Source organism: Colletotrichum fructicola (genome assembly GCF_000319635.2).
Source record: "Colletotrichum fructicola Nara gc5 chromosome Unknown KSG_Nara_v1_contig01, whole genome shotgun sequence".
NCBI lineage: Eukaryota > Fungi > Ascomycota > Sordariomycetes > Glomerellales > Glomerellaceae > Colletotrichum > Colletotrichum fructicola.
This window is the reverse complement of record NW_027094051.1, coordinates 2,026,149-2,047,114: the sequence shown is the minus strand read 5'-3', so window position 1 is coordinate 2,047,114 and position 20,966 is coordinate 2,026,149. Positions and strand designations below refer to the sequence as shown.

The window sequence follows — 20,966 nt, the reverse complement described above, 5'->3', positions numbered from 1 at the left end:
TTTCTGTGGTAGAGCGACTACTTTTCTTGTAGTTATGTACTCTACCTTGCCGCCGTTGTCATTATCACAACTATCATCGTTGTTATCGTCGTTATCGCTTCTACTATCGTACTCTGTTGCCGTTCTCTCCACCTTATTGTCGTCTTCGATGAGAGTACTCAAGTACACAGGACGTAGCAGCGTAGACATACGAAACTCAGGCAGTCTCTCATTGAATCGCTCAAATCCTCTTGAACAAGACTTTAAGCTATGCGATTAATCTTTCGCGCCGCGTTTGGTGGATCACAGAGTGACATTTCGAGGTTGGGAAGATACCAGAAGGGGCGAGCTGAAATTAGGTAAGTCGGGAGTCCCCAGCCACCGTGGCGGATCCCAGCGCTGAGCAGTGGGGCCTTGCACCTATCGGCGCCACACTTTCCATCTAATCGCGCGATTGGCGCCAGTCGGAGGGTCCAGGCCGCGATAAGCACGTCGTTCCCCGACTCACGCTAGTGGCTTGGACAGGTGCATGTGCTCAATCAAGGTGCTAAGGCACGGCAAGGTATTGGCAGGTTGGTTGCTCGTGTGCCGTAACCCCTCCAAATATTCCTCGCTTCATCACCAAGATCTTTGCATATACTGCAGCATTACTTCCCGCCTCATCGCCAACCAGAGCACCAGCTCAGATGCACGCTGCTGTCGCTGGACGCCTCTGCCCAGGTAACGTTGGACCCCACCATGTCGGATATTGACTCTTGTTTCGTCATGCTGACTTATCACCGTCAACAGCCTGACTGCCGATTCAATCCACGACTCGCTCGCGACATCGACTGATTGGCGCAGAAGAGAAGAAAACTTTGAAGCTTGACACTGCGGCGTACCAAATCCCATCGACAACGCAGACACACTTAGCGTTACCGGAGACGATGCAAACATTCTAAGATGGCGAGTCCAGACGGTGGAGCTGCTCCAGCTTCCCTTGACCTTGACGATCACTGCTCGCGCGAAGATGGAGACTCGATATCGGGCAGCTCCCACATAGGGAGTGACGCTTCGGATAATTCTTTAGAACGGGGAGAGTGTCGCTGGCGAACTGCTCGATTTCACGATATGGAGTGCTCTCGCTTCTTCGACTGCCCGACTCACGTCGTCGAGAGGCATCTCTCTGGGGACGAAGACGAAGACGAAGATAGCAATGCAGGAGAGGGGCCGTCACGGCAGCTTCAGACGATCAGCGACAGAGCCGAAAGCTCTTCAAGCACCAGTCAGGAGCCACGAGTAGCGATCTCTACCGTGACGGCAGGTTCTCCTGAGCGGGACCCAACAAGCTTTGCGCCCGGGCCTGAGGAGACCAATACGGAGCAAACGCCGGAGCCAGCAGAGGCAGCACGGGCAACTTCAGCACAGGAGATCGAAGAATCTGAAGAGTCTCAGGATCCCGAAGAACCCGCGCCAGCACCACCTACACCACTGAGCTCGCGGCTGTCTGAATCCTCTGTTCATTCTCAACCTCTCCCACCAACAGCCACGCCTACTCAACCCACCGGAGAGTTCGTCCCGCCGCAGAGGACTTCAAGTCTGGTCACATCCCAAGCTGCAGCTGCATCAGCGCAAGAACTACCTCTTCGCCCAGCTTTGATACCTCGCCGATCGCAAGAAGCGCCTCCTCCGCCGCCCAGGAGGTCGAGTTCCTCGTTTGCTCCCTTGCCTGTGCCACGCAACCAACAATCGCCTGAGGAACGACGAGGCCCTCCGGAGATCAACTTGCCACGGTGGCAGCCAGACGCTGAAGTAACCTACTGTCCTATTTGCCACACGCAATTTAGTATATTCGTTAGGAAACATCATTGCAGGTAAGTTTGCTTGGTGCATGTGTCAACGCGACTCATGTTCTGACAGTGCTCAGGAAATGTGGCAGAGTTGTTTGCAATTCTTGCTCGCCTCACAGAATCACCATCCCTTACCAGTACATCGTACAGCCCCCAGGTCAACCACGCCTGGCCGCTCAGAGATACCCGTCGTCCCTCATCAGTGGTGAGGGAGGATATGCCGATTTCAGCAGTCTAGGGGGCGGAGAGCGCGTTCGTCTATGCAACCCATGCGTCCCTGACCCGAATACCACGCCTCCACAACCGCTTGACTCGCCCTCGCAATTATCACCTCGAGGATCTCATTACAGGTCGCAGAGCAGCATCAGCACGATGTCCAGCAACGCACCGCCGCCTAGCAGGTTCTCGGGCTACTTCACGGCAAGCCCTTCCCAGGACGCCTATGCAAGATCTAGGAGCATCACGGTAAGCAAAGCATAGAGCATTGACGCCAACGAAGTAGCTGACAGACGTAGCATTCCGGTCCGGGTGGGCCTTCAAGCTCTCGCGGACATTACCACTCCACTCAAAACCGGATCATGGCCGGGACACCTCCCACGTACTACCCTTCCTCATCGGCGGTCTATCCGGGCTCATCCCGTTACCGGTCCATGCTGGATGTCGGGCCCTCGTCGTCGTCCTCGTCGGCCGCACAGAACCGCGCTTTGCCCCCGCCGCCGCAGATCGCCGAGGAGGACGAGTGCCCCGTCTGTCACCGAGAGCTGCCCTCACGCACCTTGTCGAATTTTGAACACTTACGTGAGAAGCACATCAATACTTGCATCACCTCGCACAGCACATACGGCGGCACGCCAACAGGCGAAACGCCGCCATCCGGTACCCCGCCGCCTCTAGCCGCGCGCCGGACGGGAATGTTCCCATATGTTGCTACGGAGAAGGATTGCGTAGACTCTGCGGAATGCACCATCTGCCTCGAAGAGTTCGAGGTTGGTATCCCTATGGCGCGGTTGGAGTGCTTGTGCCGTTTCCATCGGTCTTGCATTTCGGCCTGGTTCGTCAATCACCCTGGACGCTGTCCCGTTCACCAGCATGATAGTTTTGGCTATTGATACCTCGGGTTGTCTACTTGTTTCCCATTGTCTCTCGTCCACATTTCGGCGTTTCGGTTAGCATAGGGCCCTCTCTTTAACCCAGTCCATCCTTTGGAAGACATTCCTTTTGGTATTGTACGCAGCGAACAATGTGGACGGTCTCCTCTTTTCCCCCCTCTCTATATCTCCTACCCAACTCCTCTCTTTCGTGCGGTGCCGCTTGAGATGGGATATTCCCCGATGTGACATACCAAATGAGGGGTGTTTCGGCTCTTGCTTGGAGGTGGATATATGCCATGCACGTGTCGTCATCAAATGTGGGCATCTTTCACACTACGCGATTTGGCTGTTATTGTTCTGGACTCTGGCCTATTGATGGCGTAGGGTTGCATCAGGGTATACTTTTTCAGTAGATACTGCTGAGCGAAGAGGGGTCGCAGAGACACAGCTTTTGTTGATCGTCACACACAAACACACCCAAAAACGCAGAGGACTCTCGCTCTTTCTTTCTCCTTTCCAGCTTGACGGAAATACCATGCACTCAGATAGATAGATATTTTGGAGCTCACAATGCCACTTACGGCGAGATACCCGCCCAAAGCTGTCTTACCCACGGTTTCACCTTGAGCAAGGAGGCGCAATTCGTGGAGAAGCGTGTAACGTGACTTGTAGTGACGTCGAAAGGAGGCGTGTCGGCTCATGTCACCGGCGCTCCCTGCGCCGCTCGCGCCGAGGACGGCGACCCGTTGTCCTGCCGTCTACGGTCTTGTCAGCGTCGTCTTCTCCCTCGACGACTTTTCGAACCCTCTCAAGTTATTCTGCCCACCACAAGGGGCCTAGAACGTCCGGCAAGGTCGGGCCAGTCGGCGCGGGTGGAGCACGGAGTGGATATCAAGGGTGGAGCTGGGGGACTCGCGCCAGGGATTCACGATGCACCTGGCCCCGACCCCTGGATGTTCTCGAACCCGTTCCATCCTTCTGCTGTTGGCATGCGCGGTGATTATTGGCGAACGTGGGAGGCTTCCGCAGGCAGGATGTGCGGCACGGCAGGAGGAGGAAGAGGAGCAGAAGTTCCTCATCTCATCTGCCCTTCATCCACCGGAGCGCATTTGATGAGCTTATTCTTTTTTTTTTTCCTCATTTAATTGCACACTGGCTTGCGGTGATTATTTGCCTGCGGCCGAGTCGGACAACTCAGTCGGACTTCATCTCTCAGGCCAGGGGTAGACGCTGTTGCGTGTATCCGTACGCGCGCGACAGGCGGAAAATGAGCTGCTGCAAGGCCAGAGTGATTGGACGAACCGGCGAAACTTTCTGTGATGAGTGTAAATAAGTAATGGAAACGTTTACGTTTCTCCCGCAGTCCTTTCCCGCTCCCGCCTGCTGCCCCCAAAAAGGTGGCACGAGCACCCCCCCCTAATAGGTTCATCGGACTATTGTCAATATGCGGGAAAAAAGAAGCAAATGGGGGGCCGATCCGGCTGTTTGGGGTAGAGGAAGGAGGTCTATATCGACGTCGGGATATGGCACGCGCTGTGCATGATGTTAAGCAGTCAGAGACGGGATGTCGCAGCGCGGGCGGCTTCAGCCCTAGGTCGTTGTCACCACCACCCCTCCTGTCTTTCTCCCCTCCTCCGAATGGGTATTCGAGCTGTCATCGGAAGCAATCCTGTGGGCGCCCGATATTGTTTTTCTGGACCTTGGTTTTAATGTTTCCCTCTTGTCGACGTTTGTTTGGTGAGCCAATGTCAATCCTCCCCGCCGTAGACCCGTTTCACACCCCCGTCCAATTTAGATGACGATGGAGCCACGCTCTCGCCACGAGCCAGCAGGCATGCCTGGAAACGGCACCACGGCGCCGGGGAGAGACACCCGCAGAGGGCAGAAATTTGCGGCCCTCTAGTCTGTTTGGCAGCGTGTTTGCGTCCTGCTGGTCCGATGGGAAGACGAGGATGAGGCGTGTATGCGTGATGGCGGCGCATGGGGGGAAGGGAAAATAACTCGCGCAGCTGCTTTGTAAGTGGCGCCGGCGCGTTGCCCTTCTTCTTCGATCAGGCTGCAGCAGATGGGCTTGCAATGTGGCTTGCAATGTTAATAAAATAGAGATCTCCCGCTGCTCTTCTCCTGCTGCCGGGAAAGGAGGTGTTGGTCCTGTTAAACCGTTTGTGCGAACCCTTTTGAACCTCTTTCCTCATCCACGCTGGTCTCTGGTCTGGAACTTGTCACTGCCCCTTTCGCGGCTTGCCACTCCTTCACTGCCAACTGCTGTTCTCTCATTGCTCTTTCGCAACGGTTCATCTGGATCTTCATCAGTAGTTCCTCCTCGGTCAGGAACTCACCGTAACATCCGTCCTTCTTCAAGTCCAAACTTCGACACAATGAAGTATCAAGTTCTTCTCCTGGCCGCCTCGGCCGCCAACATGGCCATCGCCAAGCCCGTCAAGCCCTGCTCGGCCCGCAGCCGTAGCACCAAGATCATCACTTACACCCAGACGGGAACGAGCGCCCCCATCCAAGCAACTCCCGTCGTCCTGCCGTCCCCCGTCGAGACCCCCGCCGAGTCGTCCGCACCCGCCACAACCCCCGAAGCCTCCCAGGACCCGGTCGAGGCGGCCGCAAGCTCCTCTACTGCCGCCGCGAGCACCCCCGTCGCCTCCACGACCCCCATCAGCGCCGAGTCCACCTCCGGCGAGTCGACCTTCTACGGCGGCAACACCTCCGGCGGCATGTGCTCCTTCTCTACTTACACCATCCCCTCCGGCCTCTACGGCACCGCCTTCTCCGGCTCGGCCTGGGACTCCGCCGCCAAGTGCGGCGCCTGCGTCAAGGTGACGGGCCCGAACGGCGTCATCACCGCCATGATCGTCGATCAGTGCCCCGAGTGCTCCGCGGGCCAGCTCGACCTGTTCCAGGACGCCTTCGCCAAGATCGGCGACATCTCGGCCGGCAAGATCGCGACGTCGTACGAGTTCGTCGAGTGCGGCATCACCTCGGCCATCAAGCTGCACAACAAGTCGGGCACCTCGTCGCACTGGTTCTCCATGCAGGTCCTCAACCACAACGAGCCCGTCGCCAAGCTCGAGGTCAGCACCGACGGCGGCAGCACCTGGCAGGCGACCACGCGCCAGCAGTACAACTTCTTTGAGAACTCGAGCGGCTTCGGCACCGAGACTGTGGACGTCAAGGTCACGAGCGAGAGCGGGTCGTCGGTGACTGTCAAGGATGTCAGCGTCGCGGCCGACTCCGAGACCACGGCCTCGGGTAACTTCTAAGTTGTAAGCGGTGGGCTGTGAGTGAGAATGCGAGTGTGGAGGATATCGGAGATTTGCTCCTGTATCTGACATTCTTTCTTCTGGTATGCTGGCTCATCTCCGACAACTCTGTAAGGGGTCGTCGACCGAGGGCACTGTCTCTCCATTCACTTCTCTTTTCTCTTCTGAAACGCTCATGATGGTTGGCGTTATCTTCTTGTGGAATGGCGGGTTAAGGAATATAACGACCTGGGTTTTGGGGGAAAAAAGGTCTATTTCATATGGGCGGCCCAGGAACGGGATGGCCCTGGAAGATGAGCGGGCTGCGTTGTGCAAGATCGCAAATCCCCCCTTAGCTCGCGCAACCTTTGCGGGAGTAGTGTAGCAATACTTCGATTCATATGATCTCAATTAAGCCGAAACCTAAAGGCATCTTTTGTATGGTATAATAGCGTCGAAATGCCCACAATGCAACTACCTATCGTGAACATTCTAGATCACTCTTATACAGGTTCTTGACTGTGATGCCTGGCTGTGCAAAATATATGTTTTGTGCGTACTGCCAAACAGGTTGCTGCTCTTGCAGCCACACATCAGCTGCGTGGCTCTATCTTCATATTAAGGGGCATGTTTTATGAACTATCAGATCCCCTCGGTGTATCCTGTCAATGTAGCTACATTTTCTATATAATAGAAGAACATGAAATCATACTAAGGACGACATCGAGGAAGACACCGAGGAAGACACCGAGGATGACGGGGATGGAGGGGACGATAGCAAGCCTACAGGTAAAGTATTCGTTTTCGATATAAGTAGAGCTATATATCCAGTGTCTAGCCGCCAATGCCTAACAATATCTCTCAGAATCATTTCAAGATCCACAAGGTGGGAGACGAAGCGGTTCGACAAATTTTCAAAGTTGCCATGAACGCCTTAAGTTGAAGTCAAGTATAAATGAAAGCACTCAAAAGGCTTTCTCACATTTCACCTCCCCTGTCACTATCACACGCTCCAATTTGCACACCATGACCAAAACTTTTCACTCTTTCTCAAAGCTGCCGGCTGAGCTCAGATTAAGCATCTGGGAGTTGGCAGTTCGACCTACGGATCCCGATCATCCAGGAGCTCATTTCTTTTCAGTCCAACGAGACATCAAAACGGGCAAGCGCTTTACGACATTCCCCTCCTTTACACAGAAGTCGAAACCACTCTGGAAGGAGGATAATCCTTCGGCATACTTCTACGACTTTGGCATGTGGACAGCCTGCAAGGAATCGAGAACGGTCGTCATCAAGCAAATGGGAGGACGTTACAAAGACCTGCGTCGGGGAAAGAACCGCGCTGTTGCTCACATACGCCATGGCCAGGAAGACATCACCTTTGGCCTGCTTCCGCGGCAAGGTCTCCTTTGCATACAGCTTCCGGATACGGAGAATCTTGATCCATATAAGGATGATCCTCTCTCGTACCTCAACATACGTATGAATTGGAGCGTTTACTGGGAGTCCAATCCTGATGCTATTGCGTTCGAATACGACGAATCCTGGGCATTTGATCCAGAGGAAGACTACATTGGTGCCATGATGGCCGAGCCAGGTCCGCGGGGGGCTTTTCTCAAACTCCTCGACAGGGCGATTTCGGATGAATTCTTCGGGGTCCATCTCTTTCTCATTCAGTACGGTTCAAAGTGTAAGCCTGGGGTGCGTAAGTGGGAGACCTTTCACGGGAACGGGTTCAATCTTGAAAGCGTAGAATATTCTGGTGTTGAGTTGGAAGATAAGAGCGCCATGAGTGCCTGGGACTTTATATGTGAGATAACTAAGAAAGGTGGAGAGTTTTGGTATGGAGCGAAAGATCACTGGTATTCCAGTGGTCACGTAACTCCTGGTGAACATGTCGATGTATATGCAGATGACCATATAGACGTGTTGGTATGCGAGAGAGCTTAGAATAAAGACATTCTGCGTCGCTCGTAGAGACATGAGTGTGTCTACGAGACGAGACTGCAGGATTGTCAAATTGTTTCATGTAATAAGAGCAGATTGTAGGAGGTGTCTAATGGTTCCAGGTTGAATGTCGTGCTCTATCAATGGGCAAGACAGGTGCTTCAGCAAGTTTGAAAATCATACCAACAAGGATGATGATAAAGGCGGCAACGAGGACGACAACGTCAAGGACGACAGGGAACATTAGTGGTGCTTGTTAGCCTAGTCTTTAATTCTGATAGGAGTCTAACAGCATAATTGTCACTCCCCCGGACTCTAGCAAGACTCTGACTATTGGCTTGCGACCCTACGATCTTGAGATCTTGCGCCATATCCTTTCAGATTATGCGGCATATCATAGTGGGTATTGCTGATGCTTGAGTGTGACACGTTGAGGCTTAGCCCAAGGTAGGCCCCTTACCTGGAAAAACGGGCAAAGCGAGGGAGACATGACGGCTTGCTCTCTACTTGTGATAGTGTAACACAAATCGAAGGGTCGCAGTCACTTCAAGAGAATGTTTGCTAGGATGCTCCCACGCCGTTCAGATTCAATATAATATTGCGGAGGATGTAAACTGACTAGTGAATGGCACACATACCTTCAATGGTTGTGGACCAAGACATTCCGAGGGGGGCTAAAGTGGCGGTTTGTTTCATCAACAAGGAAAACCATCCAGATCCAGGAATGTTCGAGTCGGTGAAATCGGGAGATCAATCAACCGGCACTGGCATTGTCTTGCTGCGATCGGGCGGCAATTGCGACGGGCTCGGAGGCGTTGGTGGCTGGGCCCTGCCAAGACGGCAGCGATGGATGTCTCAGTCTAAAGGTTGCTTTGATAACGTTCGACAACAGCAACGACCGCTTTTGCCAGATGCAGTTTGGGGTTGCTGAAATTGGCCTGGTTGGTCGACACTGAGCATGCGCCACTTTGTTGACCTAGCTGCGTTGTCATGTCAAATCTCGAGGCGTAGCAAGTGCTCAAGCCTGCCCGACATTGCGCGGCCATCGGTGATCTGAGTAACGATGAAAAGCTTGCGGGTGTTCCTGTGGCTGCTCTGTATCAGCAAGAGACATTGGCGCAACACCGTAAATTAGCAGTGACGAAGAGCGAGTACAACAAATTCCGGGTGCGCACCACCAACACACCACTGGAAGTCAACCCGTCGAGACCCGTCAGCCGTCGGCCAGTCTTCGGTTTACGATGGTCCGATCGAGAGAAGGATGCGCGGCAAGGATTTGGCAGTTGGGCTTGCTGTGATTCGGCGGAGGGGTTGGCAGTTTGCGCCCGTTGGACAGGGTTGCCCAGGATAAGGTACCGTATCCAGGTTTTGGGGTCATGAAGGCTGCCAGGACCTCGGCCCCGTCCGGCCGCAAGCGCAAAGACAGAGCGCAGTCGGGAGAGAGACAGAGAGAGGGGCACGGGAGTGGTCGCCGCGGTGGGTTGAAATCTCAGAGCTGAAGTCTGCCAGCCTCAGAATTTTGTGGCTGACTAGAATGTGCGTGTCATGAAAGCACAGAGGCTTCGGAGTTTTGATCGTCTGGTGCCTTGCTCAACGCTTGGTTGCCTCTGCTCTGCCTGCGAGTGCGCGTCTCTGGAATGGCGATGCAAACTGTAAGCGGTGCTGGCTTACTGAGCGGATGGCGAGAGCCTGGGATGAGACGACATGCGCCGGGCGGATATTAACAGGATGCCTTGCAGTAGCAGCATGTTGCAGATGCACGTCGTTGTTGGCGCCAATATCTGACGGGCCACGTTTGGGAGAGCGGAAGCCAGTCGTGTGTGGCGCGGTACAGAGGCACGGCAGAGCGCTTGACGAGATGATGTCGCACGCTGTTACTTTCGTCTATGAGATGGCCGAATGCCGCGAGTGTAGATCAGCATTGGGTTCTGTGGACGTCCAGTTGGTCGGATGGGGGGGGGGGATTGGCAGTTGGGATGAGGATGAGGTGCATACAGACGGATACCGTTGACACCTTGCACACAGCTGGACATGGGGAGGAAACATAAAAAAAAACGTTTCTCCAAGCACCAAGCTGGAAAACCGGCTCGCCCAAACCTGAATGGAACCAACCCAACTGGAACTTGGCCTGTTCAGAGCCTCTCCCCCGCTTGCCCTGGAACCGCTATTGCTTCCATTCCCAGTGCAACCCTTCCGGGAGGCCACCCAAGCAAGCTGACCATCCCTGGCGAACAGCTCCATCAGCCAATCCCGCTGGTCTGGCTCGACAGGGGGGCGCTGCCCTGGCGTGCTGTAGACGGCTCCCCGCCCGCCTCAAGTGTCCAGTCAGAGGCGTTTCCTGCTTCTCCCCCAGCTGAACAATTACGTCGTTATCCGCAGCCAAGTCCACGGGCCACATTACCTTTGGGCAGAGCAATTCCCTTTCCTCCACATTGGCTCGAGTGACGGCGGCGCTATTCTATTTGGGCGAGCTTTTGTGAGACTTGGGTCGGCAGCAGTTCAAGTGCTTCGAGATGTGGTTTAGCTGTCCACTCTTGTGTATATGGGAGACAGGTGTTCGCCAAGAAACACAGAGCACTGCGTATCTTAAGTGGAGGTGAGGCACCTGAGGTAGGTAGGTACACTAGGTCCTCTGCTAGCGCTGGACTGAAGCAGCTTCGTCTCGTCCCATCATCTCGTTGCACCTTGCACATCGATTGCACCTGTCCTCGCACCTGCACCGCCTTGCTTCCTATCCTGTCGTTTGTGCAGCAGCCGGCTTTTGTGCCAGCCCAGCCCAGCCCAGCTTCTTCTTCTTCTTCTTCTTCGGCCCCCAATTGCTGCTACCTTGCCAGCAGCTCCCACCTGTGCCGCCTCCACGCCACGGAGACGCCGCTAAGCTAAACCTGACGGGCCCGTAGCGACCCTGACGTATCTGAGCCAAAACTCCATCCAACCTTTGGCCTTTTCCCTTCTCTGCCACCGAACCTCTCGCCTTTTTCTCGCCGTTTACTTTTTAGCTTCCCGTCTTGTTTCTCTTCCACCCTTCTGTTCTAACCTCCACATTCTCACCACTAGTACACCAGACTACTGGCCGACCAGCCACAGTCCGGCCTTGCTGCATTCACTCCCTCCCTCCTTTTCCCTTTCTTCGCAGATCCCGTCTATCGTCTCTTTTTAGTCCGAGACCCTCCCGAGACCCTCGTTGCCCTCCTCTCCCCTTCTAAAGTTGCTTGTTCCCCATCTTCCCACAAATCCCCAAGCCGACCAGGTCATCGGTCCACGTCATCCACCCGGCACCCGCGATCCCTCTATGTGTCGACACGGAATCACGAGCTGAGTGCCTTGCCAATTGACCGCGACACCGCACACCCAGCTGCGAGAAGCAGCGCCCAGACCTCGCCGACATGGCTTCCACCGAGAAGGAGAAGAACGAGCTCAAGGTCCAGGGTGTCGTTGAGGCTGCCCAGGACCCTGAGAGCAACGTTTCTGCCGACGACGCGCAAAAGAAGATTGTCGAGGAATCTAAAAAGGCCGGCATCACGGCCTTCACTTTTGATCCCGATGCGAGCCCCGAAGAGAAGCGCGCCCAAGCTGCAGCCGTGAGTCGCGCAACCCCATGTAAACAACCCCGGAGCTTGACTGACTGCTTGTGAACAGGCTGTCCCTCCCGGCTTCCACTCCCAACGAACAAAGGGCATCTCAGTCGTTACTGACGTTGCCGACTCGAGCGCTCCCGTAACCGACCTCCCCGAGCCGACCAAAGCTGGTGCCATTGAAGTTGTCAAAGATAAGGACGGCAAGACACTTAATTCGGGCGAACACCCACAAGGTCACGAGGAGGAACCTTACACTAGAACTGGCTGGGCTCCTCAGTTTGGCTGGCCCAAGGACGTCGTTCACGATAGTGTGAGTCTCCTGGACCACTCCACCTGGCTCGAGAGCAACATCCCCGACAAATTCTATGGCGACTGGTACCACAATGCTGCCATTATCGTCTTTGCTTGTATATCTTCCTGGCTGGTCGCAGTCTTGGGCGGTGGCTTGGGCTGGGTTTTCATCCTTATGGCCGTCTGCTCCACGTACTATCGCACCTCCATCCGTCGAGTTCGGCGCAATTTCCGCGATGATATCAATCGAGAGCTGTCCTTGAAGAAGCTCGAGACTGAGGTCGAGTCTCTCGAGTGGATCAACTCATTCATGGTCAAGTTCTGGCCAATCTACCAACCCGTCCTCGCTCAGACCATCATCAACTCGGTTGACCAGGTTCTGAGCTCAGCCACTCCCGCATTCCTGGACAGTCTGAAGCTCAAGACGTTTACGCTGGGATCCAAGCCGCCCCGTATGGAGCACGTCAAGACCTACCCCCAGGCTGGAGATGACACCGTCATCATGGACTGGAAGTTCAGCTTCACACCCAATGACACAGCGGATATGACTTTCAAGCAGATCAAGAACAAGGTCAACCCAAAGGTCGTTCTCGAGATCAGAGTCGGAAAAGCCATGATTAGCAAGGGTCTCGACGTCATTGTCGAAGACATGGCTTTCTCCGGCATCATGCAGCTCAAGATCAAGCTGCAGATTCCTTTCCCCCACGTCGAGAAGGTGGAAATGTGCTTCCTCGAAAAGCCCGTGATTGACTACGTCTGCAAGCCCCTCGGAGGTGAAACGTTCGGATTTGACATCAACTTCATCCCCGGTCTGGAGTCCTTCATCCTTGAACAAATCCACGGCAATTTGGCTCCAATGATGTACGCGCCCAACGTCTTCCCTATCGAGGTTGCCAAGATGCTTGCCGGCACTCCAGTCGACCAGGCCATTGGTGTGGTGGCCGTCACACTCCACGGAGCCCAAGGCCTCAAGAACCCTGACAATTTCTCGGGCTCTCCCGACCCCTATGCTGTTTTGACCCTGAACCGCCGCCAGGCGCTTGCCAAGACTAAGCATGTGAAGGATACCTCCAGCCCGCGTTGGAACGAGACCCATTACATCATTATTACCTCCTTCAACGACTCGCTTGACATTCAAATCTTCGACTATAACGATTTCAGAAAGCACAAGGAGCTTGGAGTGGCGTCTTTTCCTCTGGAGAACGTGGAGGAGCTCGCCGTGCATGAGAACGAAAGGCTGGAGGTCATTGCTGATGGAAAGGCTCGTGGCTTCGTGTCTTGTGATATCAGGTTCTTCCCCGTCCTGGAGCCTAAGAAGCTGGAAGACGGCACTGTGGAACCGCCACCTGAGTCCAACACGGGTATTTTGAGGTTCACCGTCGAGCAAGCCAAAGATTTGGACGGCACCAAGAGTCTTGTCGGCCTTCTCAACCCTTACGCAACCCTCCATCTCAACGGCAGAGACATCCACCACACGAAGAAGCTCAAGAGAACGAACAACCCCATCTGGGACAACGGCTCAAAGGAAATGCTCATCACGGACAGGAAGAATGCCAAGCTTGGTGTCACGATCAAGGATGACCGTGATCTCACCGGTGATCAGGTCCTCGGCAAGTACCAGATCAAGCTTGAGGACATGATGGAGTGTATGGAGAAGGGCCAGGAATGGTTCCACTTGTCCGGCGTTCAGACCGGTCGCGTCAAGATGATGGCACAGTGGAAGCCTGTTGCACTGTCTGGTATTGTTGGTGGTACCGGCGGCTACGTCACCCCGGTAGGTGTCATGCGCTTTCACTTCAAGCACGCTCATGACCTCCGGAACTTCGAGACCCTCGGCAAGTCTGACCCGTACGTGCGAGTGCTTTTGTCCGGCATTGAAAAGGCGCGCACGGTTACTCACAAGAACACTCTTGACCCCGAGTTCGATGAGGTTCTCTACGTCCCAGTCCACTCTGCTCGCGAGAGACTGACTGTCGAGGTCATGGACTCCGAGAAGATGGGCAAGGATCGCAGTCTGGGTCTCGTCGAGGTCTTTGCCGGCGACTACATCTCACAGGCGGAGAATGGAGAGTACAATGTGCACGACCAGAAGAAGATCATTCAGGGAGGCCTGCAACTTCATGGCAAGGGTATTGCGAAGGGTGTTTTGACTTACAACGTGGCATTCTACCCCTGCCTAAACGTCGCTGACCCCGAGGATGAGGAGGAAGAGCACGCAGAACCATCGGCTGAGAAGGCTTTGGAAGGCGCGACTCGTTCTGCCGAAGCTGGCAAATTCAGCTCACTCGAGCAGAAGAAAGCCGACGAGAAGAGGCACAGCGGAGCGGAGCTTGAGCCAAGCCCGCCCAAGACCCCGGTCACACCGGTTTCGCCAACCATGCCCAGAAAGTCCAAGGACGAGAGCGGACCCCCCAAGATTCGACTCTCTCCTCAGGAGCTGCTCAAGTACGAGTCTGGTCTTCTGATCTTCAAGCTGATGGAGGCCGAGATGCCCGAGCACAACACGCACTTGGAGGTTTGGGTTGACGACATGGCTTTCCCGTCATACACATCGTCAGCAGCGAAGCACAAGAAGCATACTTTCGAGGAGATTGGCGACTGTTTCATTCGAGAACTTGACTTCTCTCGCTTGACGCTCAAGGTGCGAGAGAAGGGGGACAAGATTGAGGGTAGCGAGAAGGACAAGGACCACACCATGGCAAAGCTTCAGGGCAATACCTTGGATACGCTGAAGCAGTGTCTGGTAAGTCATCAGCCATTGTTTGTTAAGGATTGAGGACTAACCGAACATCAGAACAACCCCACCACACTCAAGTTGAAGGACAAGGAGAATCGCCCAAGCAGCGTCAAGGTCAGCCTGAAGTACATCCCTGTCAAGATGCAGCTCGACCCGAGTGAGAGTATCAACAATATGGGAACGCTTCGTGTGGACGTCCTCGACGCCCAGGATCTCCCTTCGGCAGACTCTAACGGAAAGAGTGACCCTTACTGCAAGTTCGAGCTCAATGGCGAGGACGTGTACAAGACGAAGGTCCAGAAGAAGACGTTGCATCCCGCCTGGAACGAGTTCTTCGAGGTTCCCGTACCATCAAGGACGGCTGCCAAGTTCAAGGTCACGGTGTGGGATTACGATTTCGCTGACAAGCCGGATTTCCTTGGAGCTGCCGACATCAATCTCGAACAGCTTGACCCATTCAGGCCGAGCGAGAGCCGGTTGATACTTGACGGCAAGTCGGGTACAGTGAGATTGAGGATGCTTTTCCGGCCGTCGTACGTCACTCGAACACGACAGGGTACATCGACCTTCTCGGGAACGTTCGCAGCTCCTGGTAGAATTGTCACCGGTGTTGTGGGAGCGCCCATCAAGGTTGGTGGTGTAGTTGGACACGGTGTTGGCAAGGGCGCTTCTTTCCTCAAACGCGGGTTGTTCTCCAAGAAGGATGACGACTCCGATGGCCCCTCGTCAAGCTTCAGCGAGATCCCGACCATTGTTGAGAATGGCAGCCCACCTGGTCCGACTCCTGGACTTGGTCTCAAGAGAGCAACTGGCTTTTCCACGTCTGATGGCAGCGATTCCACAGACACGCGACCCGGAACCTCTTCCAACGGCAATGGTTCGACTCTAGGTGGCCACAACCGCACCAAGAGCAACGGTGCGGCCTCCGTTCATAGCCTCAACCCTGGGTCCCCAGGCTCTGGAAGTGCCACGTTCACCGTGGTTGCTGCCAAGGGCTTCCCGCCTTCAGCTGACTTGTACGTCGTCATTAACCAGCTGGCACCGAAACCGAAGGTCATTGGAAAAACCAAGCACCACAAGGATGCCACAGGCTTTGTCAGGTACAACGAGACTTTTAAGAGCACTTGCACTGCCGACACTCAATTCAAGATTGAGGCCAAGGGCGAGCACAAGTTCAGTAGCGATGACGACTTGGGTGAGGCTCTCTACTTCGTCGATGAGAGTGGCGCGGAGGCCGAAAAGGAGATCAAGGTCGGCAGCGGATCGGTTATCATCAAGAGCAACTTCATCCCTTCCGCCGAATCTCTGGAGCCTGGAAGCCCCAAGTCAATCGTTCGCCGCAGCTTCATGGGCAAGAGAGAAAGCCGAAGCAGAGAAGGAACACCGACGTGATCGCACCTTCGGACCATACTTTCTACAAACGTTTCTCCTGAATTTCTAGCAGTTCTTTTCTTTTTGAAACCAAAAGCTCCTGATCGCTTTCAGATACCTCCACGCCGTTGGGTGGCTAGTTTCATCCACTCATGGAATCTCTTTTTATTGTTTTGATTTTGAGGGCATGGAGTCGGAGGTCAAAGGAGGATGGGTTGGAGGATGGCGAATACGGCAAACAGAATATTGCAGAGATTTTTGCAGTTGCACTTGCCGGCAGAGTACTTTCTTAGCTGCGCTGTAATTAATGACATTCAAATGTGCAAAATCATATCCATGTTGATACAGCAATTACGTGTGGTTGCATGCCATTGGAGAGAAGTTCGTTTACTCTCCATGATATCAATCCTCCAGAAATATGATGTTATGTAATCAGAGCCGTGCACGGACGACATGTACCTGCAGTAAGGGCCAATCTGAATCAGGCAACAAGGCATCAGTTAGCTACGCAGTTTCCCTGCTGAAGCTGTCCGTGACGCGAGCATGGAGCTGCCTGAGCTGGCTCCCCGAGTTAACCACAAAGAGCGCCCCATCGTCCATTCCAACGCCCGACCTCACCTCAACCCTTCCACAACCACCGCTCACCTACCGACGAGAATCGACGATTCCGATACACAAAACTACCAATCCAACGAAATTCGTCCAATCGCCTCACCCAATCGTCGAGATGGACAGCCTCGTGGCCAAGTACAGCCGCCCGGCGTACGAGCAGCACAACACCTTCCGGGACGATGAGCAGGAGGACCTCGAGCTCATGGGCGAGGCCCCGCCCTTGTCTCTGAAGTTTGCTATGCCTCCCGTCGCACATGTGAGTTGATTTCTTTCAAGCCGTGATTGATGTTGGAAGGGAAGCAGTACTGACATCCCCGCCCCCTCATCACAGCCCTCCTCCTGGCTCCGCGCAGCAACAGATGACCGCGCCAACCCCGACTGCCCCATCAAGATCGCCCACGGAACGACAACGCTTGCCTTCCGCTTCCAGGGCGGAATTATCGTCGCCACCGATTCCCGTGCCACCGCCGGTAACTGGATCGCTTCGCAAACGGTCAAGAAGGTTATCGAGATCAACAGCGTTCTGCTGGGCACCATGGCCGGCGGTGCCGCCGACTGCCAGTACTGGCTCGCCTGGCTCGGCATGCAATGCCGTCTCCACGAGCTCCGTCACAAGCGCCGCATTTCCGTCGCTGCCGCCTCCAAGATTCTCGCCAACCTCGTCTACTCATACAAGGGCATGGGTCTCAGCATGGGAACCATGTGTGCTGGTGTCACCAAGGAGGAGGGCCCCGCGCTCTACTACGTCGACTCAGACGGCACTCGTCTGGCCGGCAACCTCTTCTGCGTTGGCAGTGGTCAGACCTTCGCCTACGGTGTCCTGGATGCCGAGTACCGTTACGACCTGACGGACCAGGAGGCTCTGGAGCTCGGAAGCCGCAGTATCCTGGCCGCCACCCACCGTGACGCCTACTCTGGTGGTTTCATCAACCTCTACCACGTCAAGGAGGAGGGCTGGGTCAAGCACGGCTTCAACGACACGAATCCCATCTTCTGGAAGACGAAGCTGGAGAAGGGCGAGTTCACCAACGTCACGGCCGACTTGGATTAGGAAAGGGCGCGAGCAATTGATGATGCTGTTATGAAGAACCCCGGGCACCCCTGACAATTACACTCGGTACTTGTGTTGCCAGAAGAACGGCAAGTTAGAGGGTAAGCTTCCAAGGAAGACACTCGGGCAGTTGGTAACGGGTTAAATGGTCATGACCAGCGAGAGGAGACAGCTGAGCTTTGGAGGCATTGGCATCCTACGAAGGTGCGGATACCTTGTAACTTGTAAACTAGACCATGATACAAGTGCATTCTTATGATTTTACAGTTTTGGTACAATGACTTTTAGGGGATTCGCATACACAATGTGGTGAAAGGCTGAAAGGGGGGTATCATGACTTCTGTCCATCCCTTCTCACCCAGCCGCGAACGCCGAGGATACCGCCCTCGTCGCTCGCCGCATCAATCGACCACTTCTTCATTACAGACACGGACAGATCACTCTCCCAGCCGGCCTCGTACATCTCCATGCCAGTCCAGGCAATCATGGCTGCGTTGTCCGTACACAACGCCGGCGGCGGTGCCGTGACCTCCACATGCTCGAACCCGCGAACATTGAGCATCTTTCGCAACACGTACATCAGGAAGCGGTTGCTCGCGACACCACCGCTCACCACCAACGTCTTCAATGCATCTTTCAGCTCCGGCTCCGCTGCAAGGACGAGGAACACGCGGGTGGCGAGGTGCTCGAACAGCAGACGCATCGCAGCGCGTGCGAGAACCCTCCGCTCGTCGAGTGTCATGTCAACGCCGCCCGCCTCTGTGATCCTGCGGATCTCGCTGCCTATCCCGGCAAAGGCGTACGAGAGGTCGCGCGACCCGGCCAGTGGGGGGTGGAGTTGCCAGTGATACGGGGCCGGGGCGACGTATGTTGCAATCTCGTCGCGGCGGTATGTTGGCGGGGTGTATTCGTAGTCGTAGTCTGGGTTTTGGCCGGGCGGGAAGGAGTCGGGGAAGGCGAAGCGTTCGAGGAGGGCGCCGTACATCACGTCGGTATGTGCGGCGAGCATGTCGGCGGGGAGGATGTGGCGGGCGGCCTTGTCCAGCGCGTCGCCGACGGCGATGTCCTGCGTCGAGGCCAGGATGCGGTGGTCCGTCAGGGAGCGGGAGTGCACGAGCTGGGTGTGTCCTCCTGACACCAGCAGCGTCAAAAAGGGGAACTCTGGTTGGCCACGCGCAGCAGTGCTGGTGGTGGCGTCTTGCTTGAGGGCGGAAACGAGCCGTGGGGTGAGGGCGTGGGCTTGCATGTGGTTGACGGCGACGAGGGGCACCTGCCATGCCGTCGCGAGGCCCTTTGCGGTCGAGAGGCCCGTGGCGAGGTTGGAGGACATGCCGGGCCCGCGCGTGACGGTAATGAAGTCGGGCTTCTGGCGGGGCACGCCCGAGACGGTGATTGTCTTGTTGTCATCGGCCGGCGGCGGGAGGGAGGCGAGGGACTCGGCGATCAGGGGCGCGAGGGAGGCGTCGTGGCCCGCGAGAGCGGCCGGGGGCCAGATGCCCCCGAAGGCGCGGTGGTCGGAGGTGATTTTGCGGTTGAAGTGGAGGTTTGCGCCGGCAGGCGTCTTGGAGAGGAGGGCTACGCAGGTGTCGTCGCATGATGTTTCGATTGCGAGGGTGAGGAGGTTACGTCGGTGTTGGAAGGTAGGCCTGTGGACCTGCCGGCGGAGGAGGGTGCGCCATTGTGTTTGTAGGGGTGGTGGGCGCATCGAGAGTGTGCGATTTGTGTGGTTTGGGTGGTAGACGGGTGAAAGATTGGGAGGGTGGTGGTGACGGAGAAGTTTGGAGCTCTTATCTTATCGAGGATGGGGCTCACCGAGGCACACCGACTTACACGCATCACACCGAGCTACGACCTATTCCACCTCACAACGGCATCAATTGCGAATACATAAGTGAATGGGTATTTTGAATACAGTCTGGCTTTTGTGAAGCTATGCGACTACTTTTCCCACACGTAGAGATATTTCCACGGCTTAGAGAGAACGGCCACAAAAGAAACAACCACAACAGAGATGGCAATAGAGATGATCATAGAGACAATAATAACTACAGTAATAATAGAGATAGCAATACTTAGCGATAAAAGAAATGATAATATTAATAGAAACCATAACTTTCATAGAGATAACGACGACGACAACGACGAAAACGACGATAGAGATGACGACAACAGAACTAATGATAATAGAGACAATAACTAACGAAAGAGATAACAACGACGACGACGGAGACGGCGACGACAGAGACAAAAACAAAAGGGGCGACAGTAGAAGAGGTAATAGTAAACTTAATAAAATAAACTGTAGGAAATACAGAGACCCCAGCATGTTTAGTATTAGGCATCTCATATGTTGATGTTCATTTCATTGTTTTGATACGCGCCGTGGGCTTATTATTATATGCCCAAGGAGCCAGCCAGTTGGCTCATAATAAGGAGTGCCCGCTCCTCAACTCGAGAATGACAATGACCACAAATTTTATGAAGCATATCCTCGACGCCATGCGGGCGAACGTAGGGCGAGGACCTAGTTACATTGCCCTAGATTTCCGACGTTGCAATAATGCTCAGACATCAAACCTCACAGATAGTCACGGTCAAGTCTGCTCAAGTTCTGTATCGTCATTTCATTACGCTTAGTTGCCAGACGGCTTAACATCACCCATACCCTCGCCGTAATCCTCCTTCAGAACCTTGCCGCCAACCTCGAGCGGGTGGCTCTCCTGCAGCACGTACAGCATCCTCGCCCAGCCGGTCTCGCTCACGTTCTTCCACGCGTGGTTGGTGCCGCGCTGCACGGATACGTCGCCCCTCTTCATGCGGCGCACCTCGCCCGAGTCGAGGACGAGGTCGATCTCGCCCTCGAGCACGACGCCGTAGTCGAGGCTGACGGTGCGGTGCATCGGCGACAGCGAGCCGGGCGGCATGTCGACGATGCGCATGACGCTGCCGCCGGGGATGACGATGCCGGGCGGGTTGGCGAGGCGCTCGGCGTACGAGGAGATGTCCGCGTTGCCCGTGAAGGAGGCGGGCGTCTGCTCCGTCGTGTAGCCCAGGTAGAACTTTGCGTTGCCGCCGACGGTCTGTTGGGGGATCTCCTCGGGCAGGGAGGTGTTGAAGATGGCCTTGCCCTCGGGGTTGTGGTCTGTGATGAAGCGCTGGGGGCGGCGGAGGTCGCTTGAAGGTGCGTCGGATGCCATTGCGGTGGATTAATGTGGTTTGTTGGTTTTGT

General features: G+C 55.1%; 6 protein-coding genes across 6 annotated transcripts; 4 read left to right on the top strand and 2 right to left on the bottom strand.

Moving 5' to 3' along the window:
• Positions 1 to 1,089: 1,089 nt before the first annotated feature.
• RUFY2 (RUN and FYVE domain-containing protein 2) lies at positions 1,090 to 2,917 on the top strand (the record flags this gene model as incomplete). The annotated part of the gene is made up of 3 exons (XM_032032293.1): positions 1,090 to 1,832; positions 1,886 to 2,273; positions 2,324 to 2,917. The coding sequence occupies 3 exons, from the start codon at positions 1,090 to 1,092 to the stop codon at positions 2,915 to 2,917; spliced, it is 1,725 nt and encodes a 574-aa protein (XP_031888364.1).
• Positions 2,918 to 5,277: 2,360 nt separating this feature from the next.
• Positions 5,278 to 6,171, top strand: yoaJ-0 (Expansin-YoaJ; the record flags this gene model as incomplete). Its single annotated transcript, XM_032032294.2, has 1 exon — positions 5,626 to 6,171. One exon carries the CDS (start codon positions 5,626 to 5,628, stop codon positions 6,169 to 6,171), a length of 546 nt encoding a protein of 181 aa, XP_031888363.2.
• A 5,312-nt stretch (positions 6,172 to 11,483) lies between these two features.
• Positions 11,484 to 16,095, top strand: CGGC5_v000581 (Uncharacterized protein; the record flags this gene model as incomplete). The annotated part of the gene is made up of 3 exons (XM_032032296.1): positions 11,484 to 11,678; positions 11,737 to 14,709; positions 14,761 to 16,095. The coding sequence occupies 3 exons, from the start codon at positions 11,484 to 11,486 to the stop codon at positions 16,093 to 16,095; spliced, it is 4,503 nt and encodes a 1,500-aa protein (XP_031888365.1).
• Positions 16,096 to 16,801: 706 nt separating this feature from the next.
• On the top strand, positions 16,802 to 17,737 carry PRE2 (Proteasome subunit beta type-5; the record flags this gene model as incomplete). The annotated part of the gene is made up of 2 exons (XM_032032297.1): positions 16,802 to 16,942; positions 17,018 to 17,737. 2 exons carry the CDS (start codon positions 16,802 to 16,804, stop codon positions 17,735 to 17,737), a joined length of 861 nt encoding a protein of 286 aa, XP_031888357.1.
• A 331-nt stretch (positions 17,738 to 18,068) lies between these two features.
• On the bottom strand, positions 18,069 to 19,442 carry CGGC5_v000579 (tRNA N6-adenosine threonylcarbamoyltransferase; the record flags this gene model as incomplete). The annotated part of the gene is made up of 1 exon (XM_032032298.2): positions 18,069 to 19,067. The coding sequence occupies one exon, from the start codon at positions 19,065 to 19,067 to the stop codon at positions 18,069 to 18,071; it is 999 nt and encodes a 332-aa protein (XP_031888356.2).
• Positions 19,443 to 20,370: 928 nt separating this feature from the next.
• Positions 20,371 to 20,934, bottom strand: CGGC5_v000578 (uncharacterized protein; the record flags this gene model as incomplete). Its single annotated transcript, XM_032032300.1, has 1 exon — positions 20,371 to 20,934. One exon carries the CDS (start codon positions 20,932 to 20,934, stop codon positions 20,371 to 20,373), a length of 564 nt encoding a protein of 187 aa, XP_031888592.1.
• Positions 20,935 to 20,966: the final 32 nt, after the last annotated feature.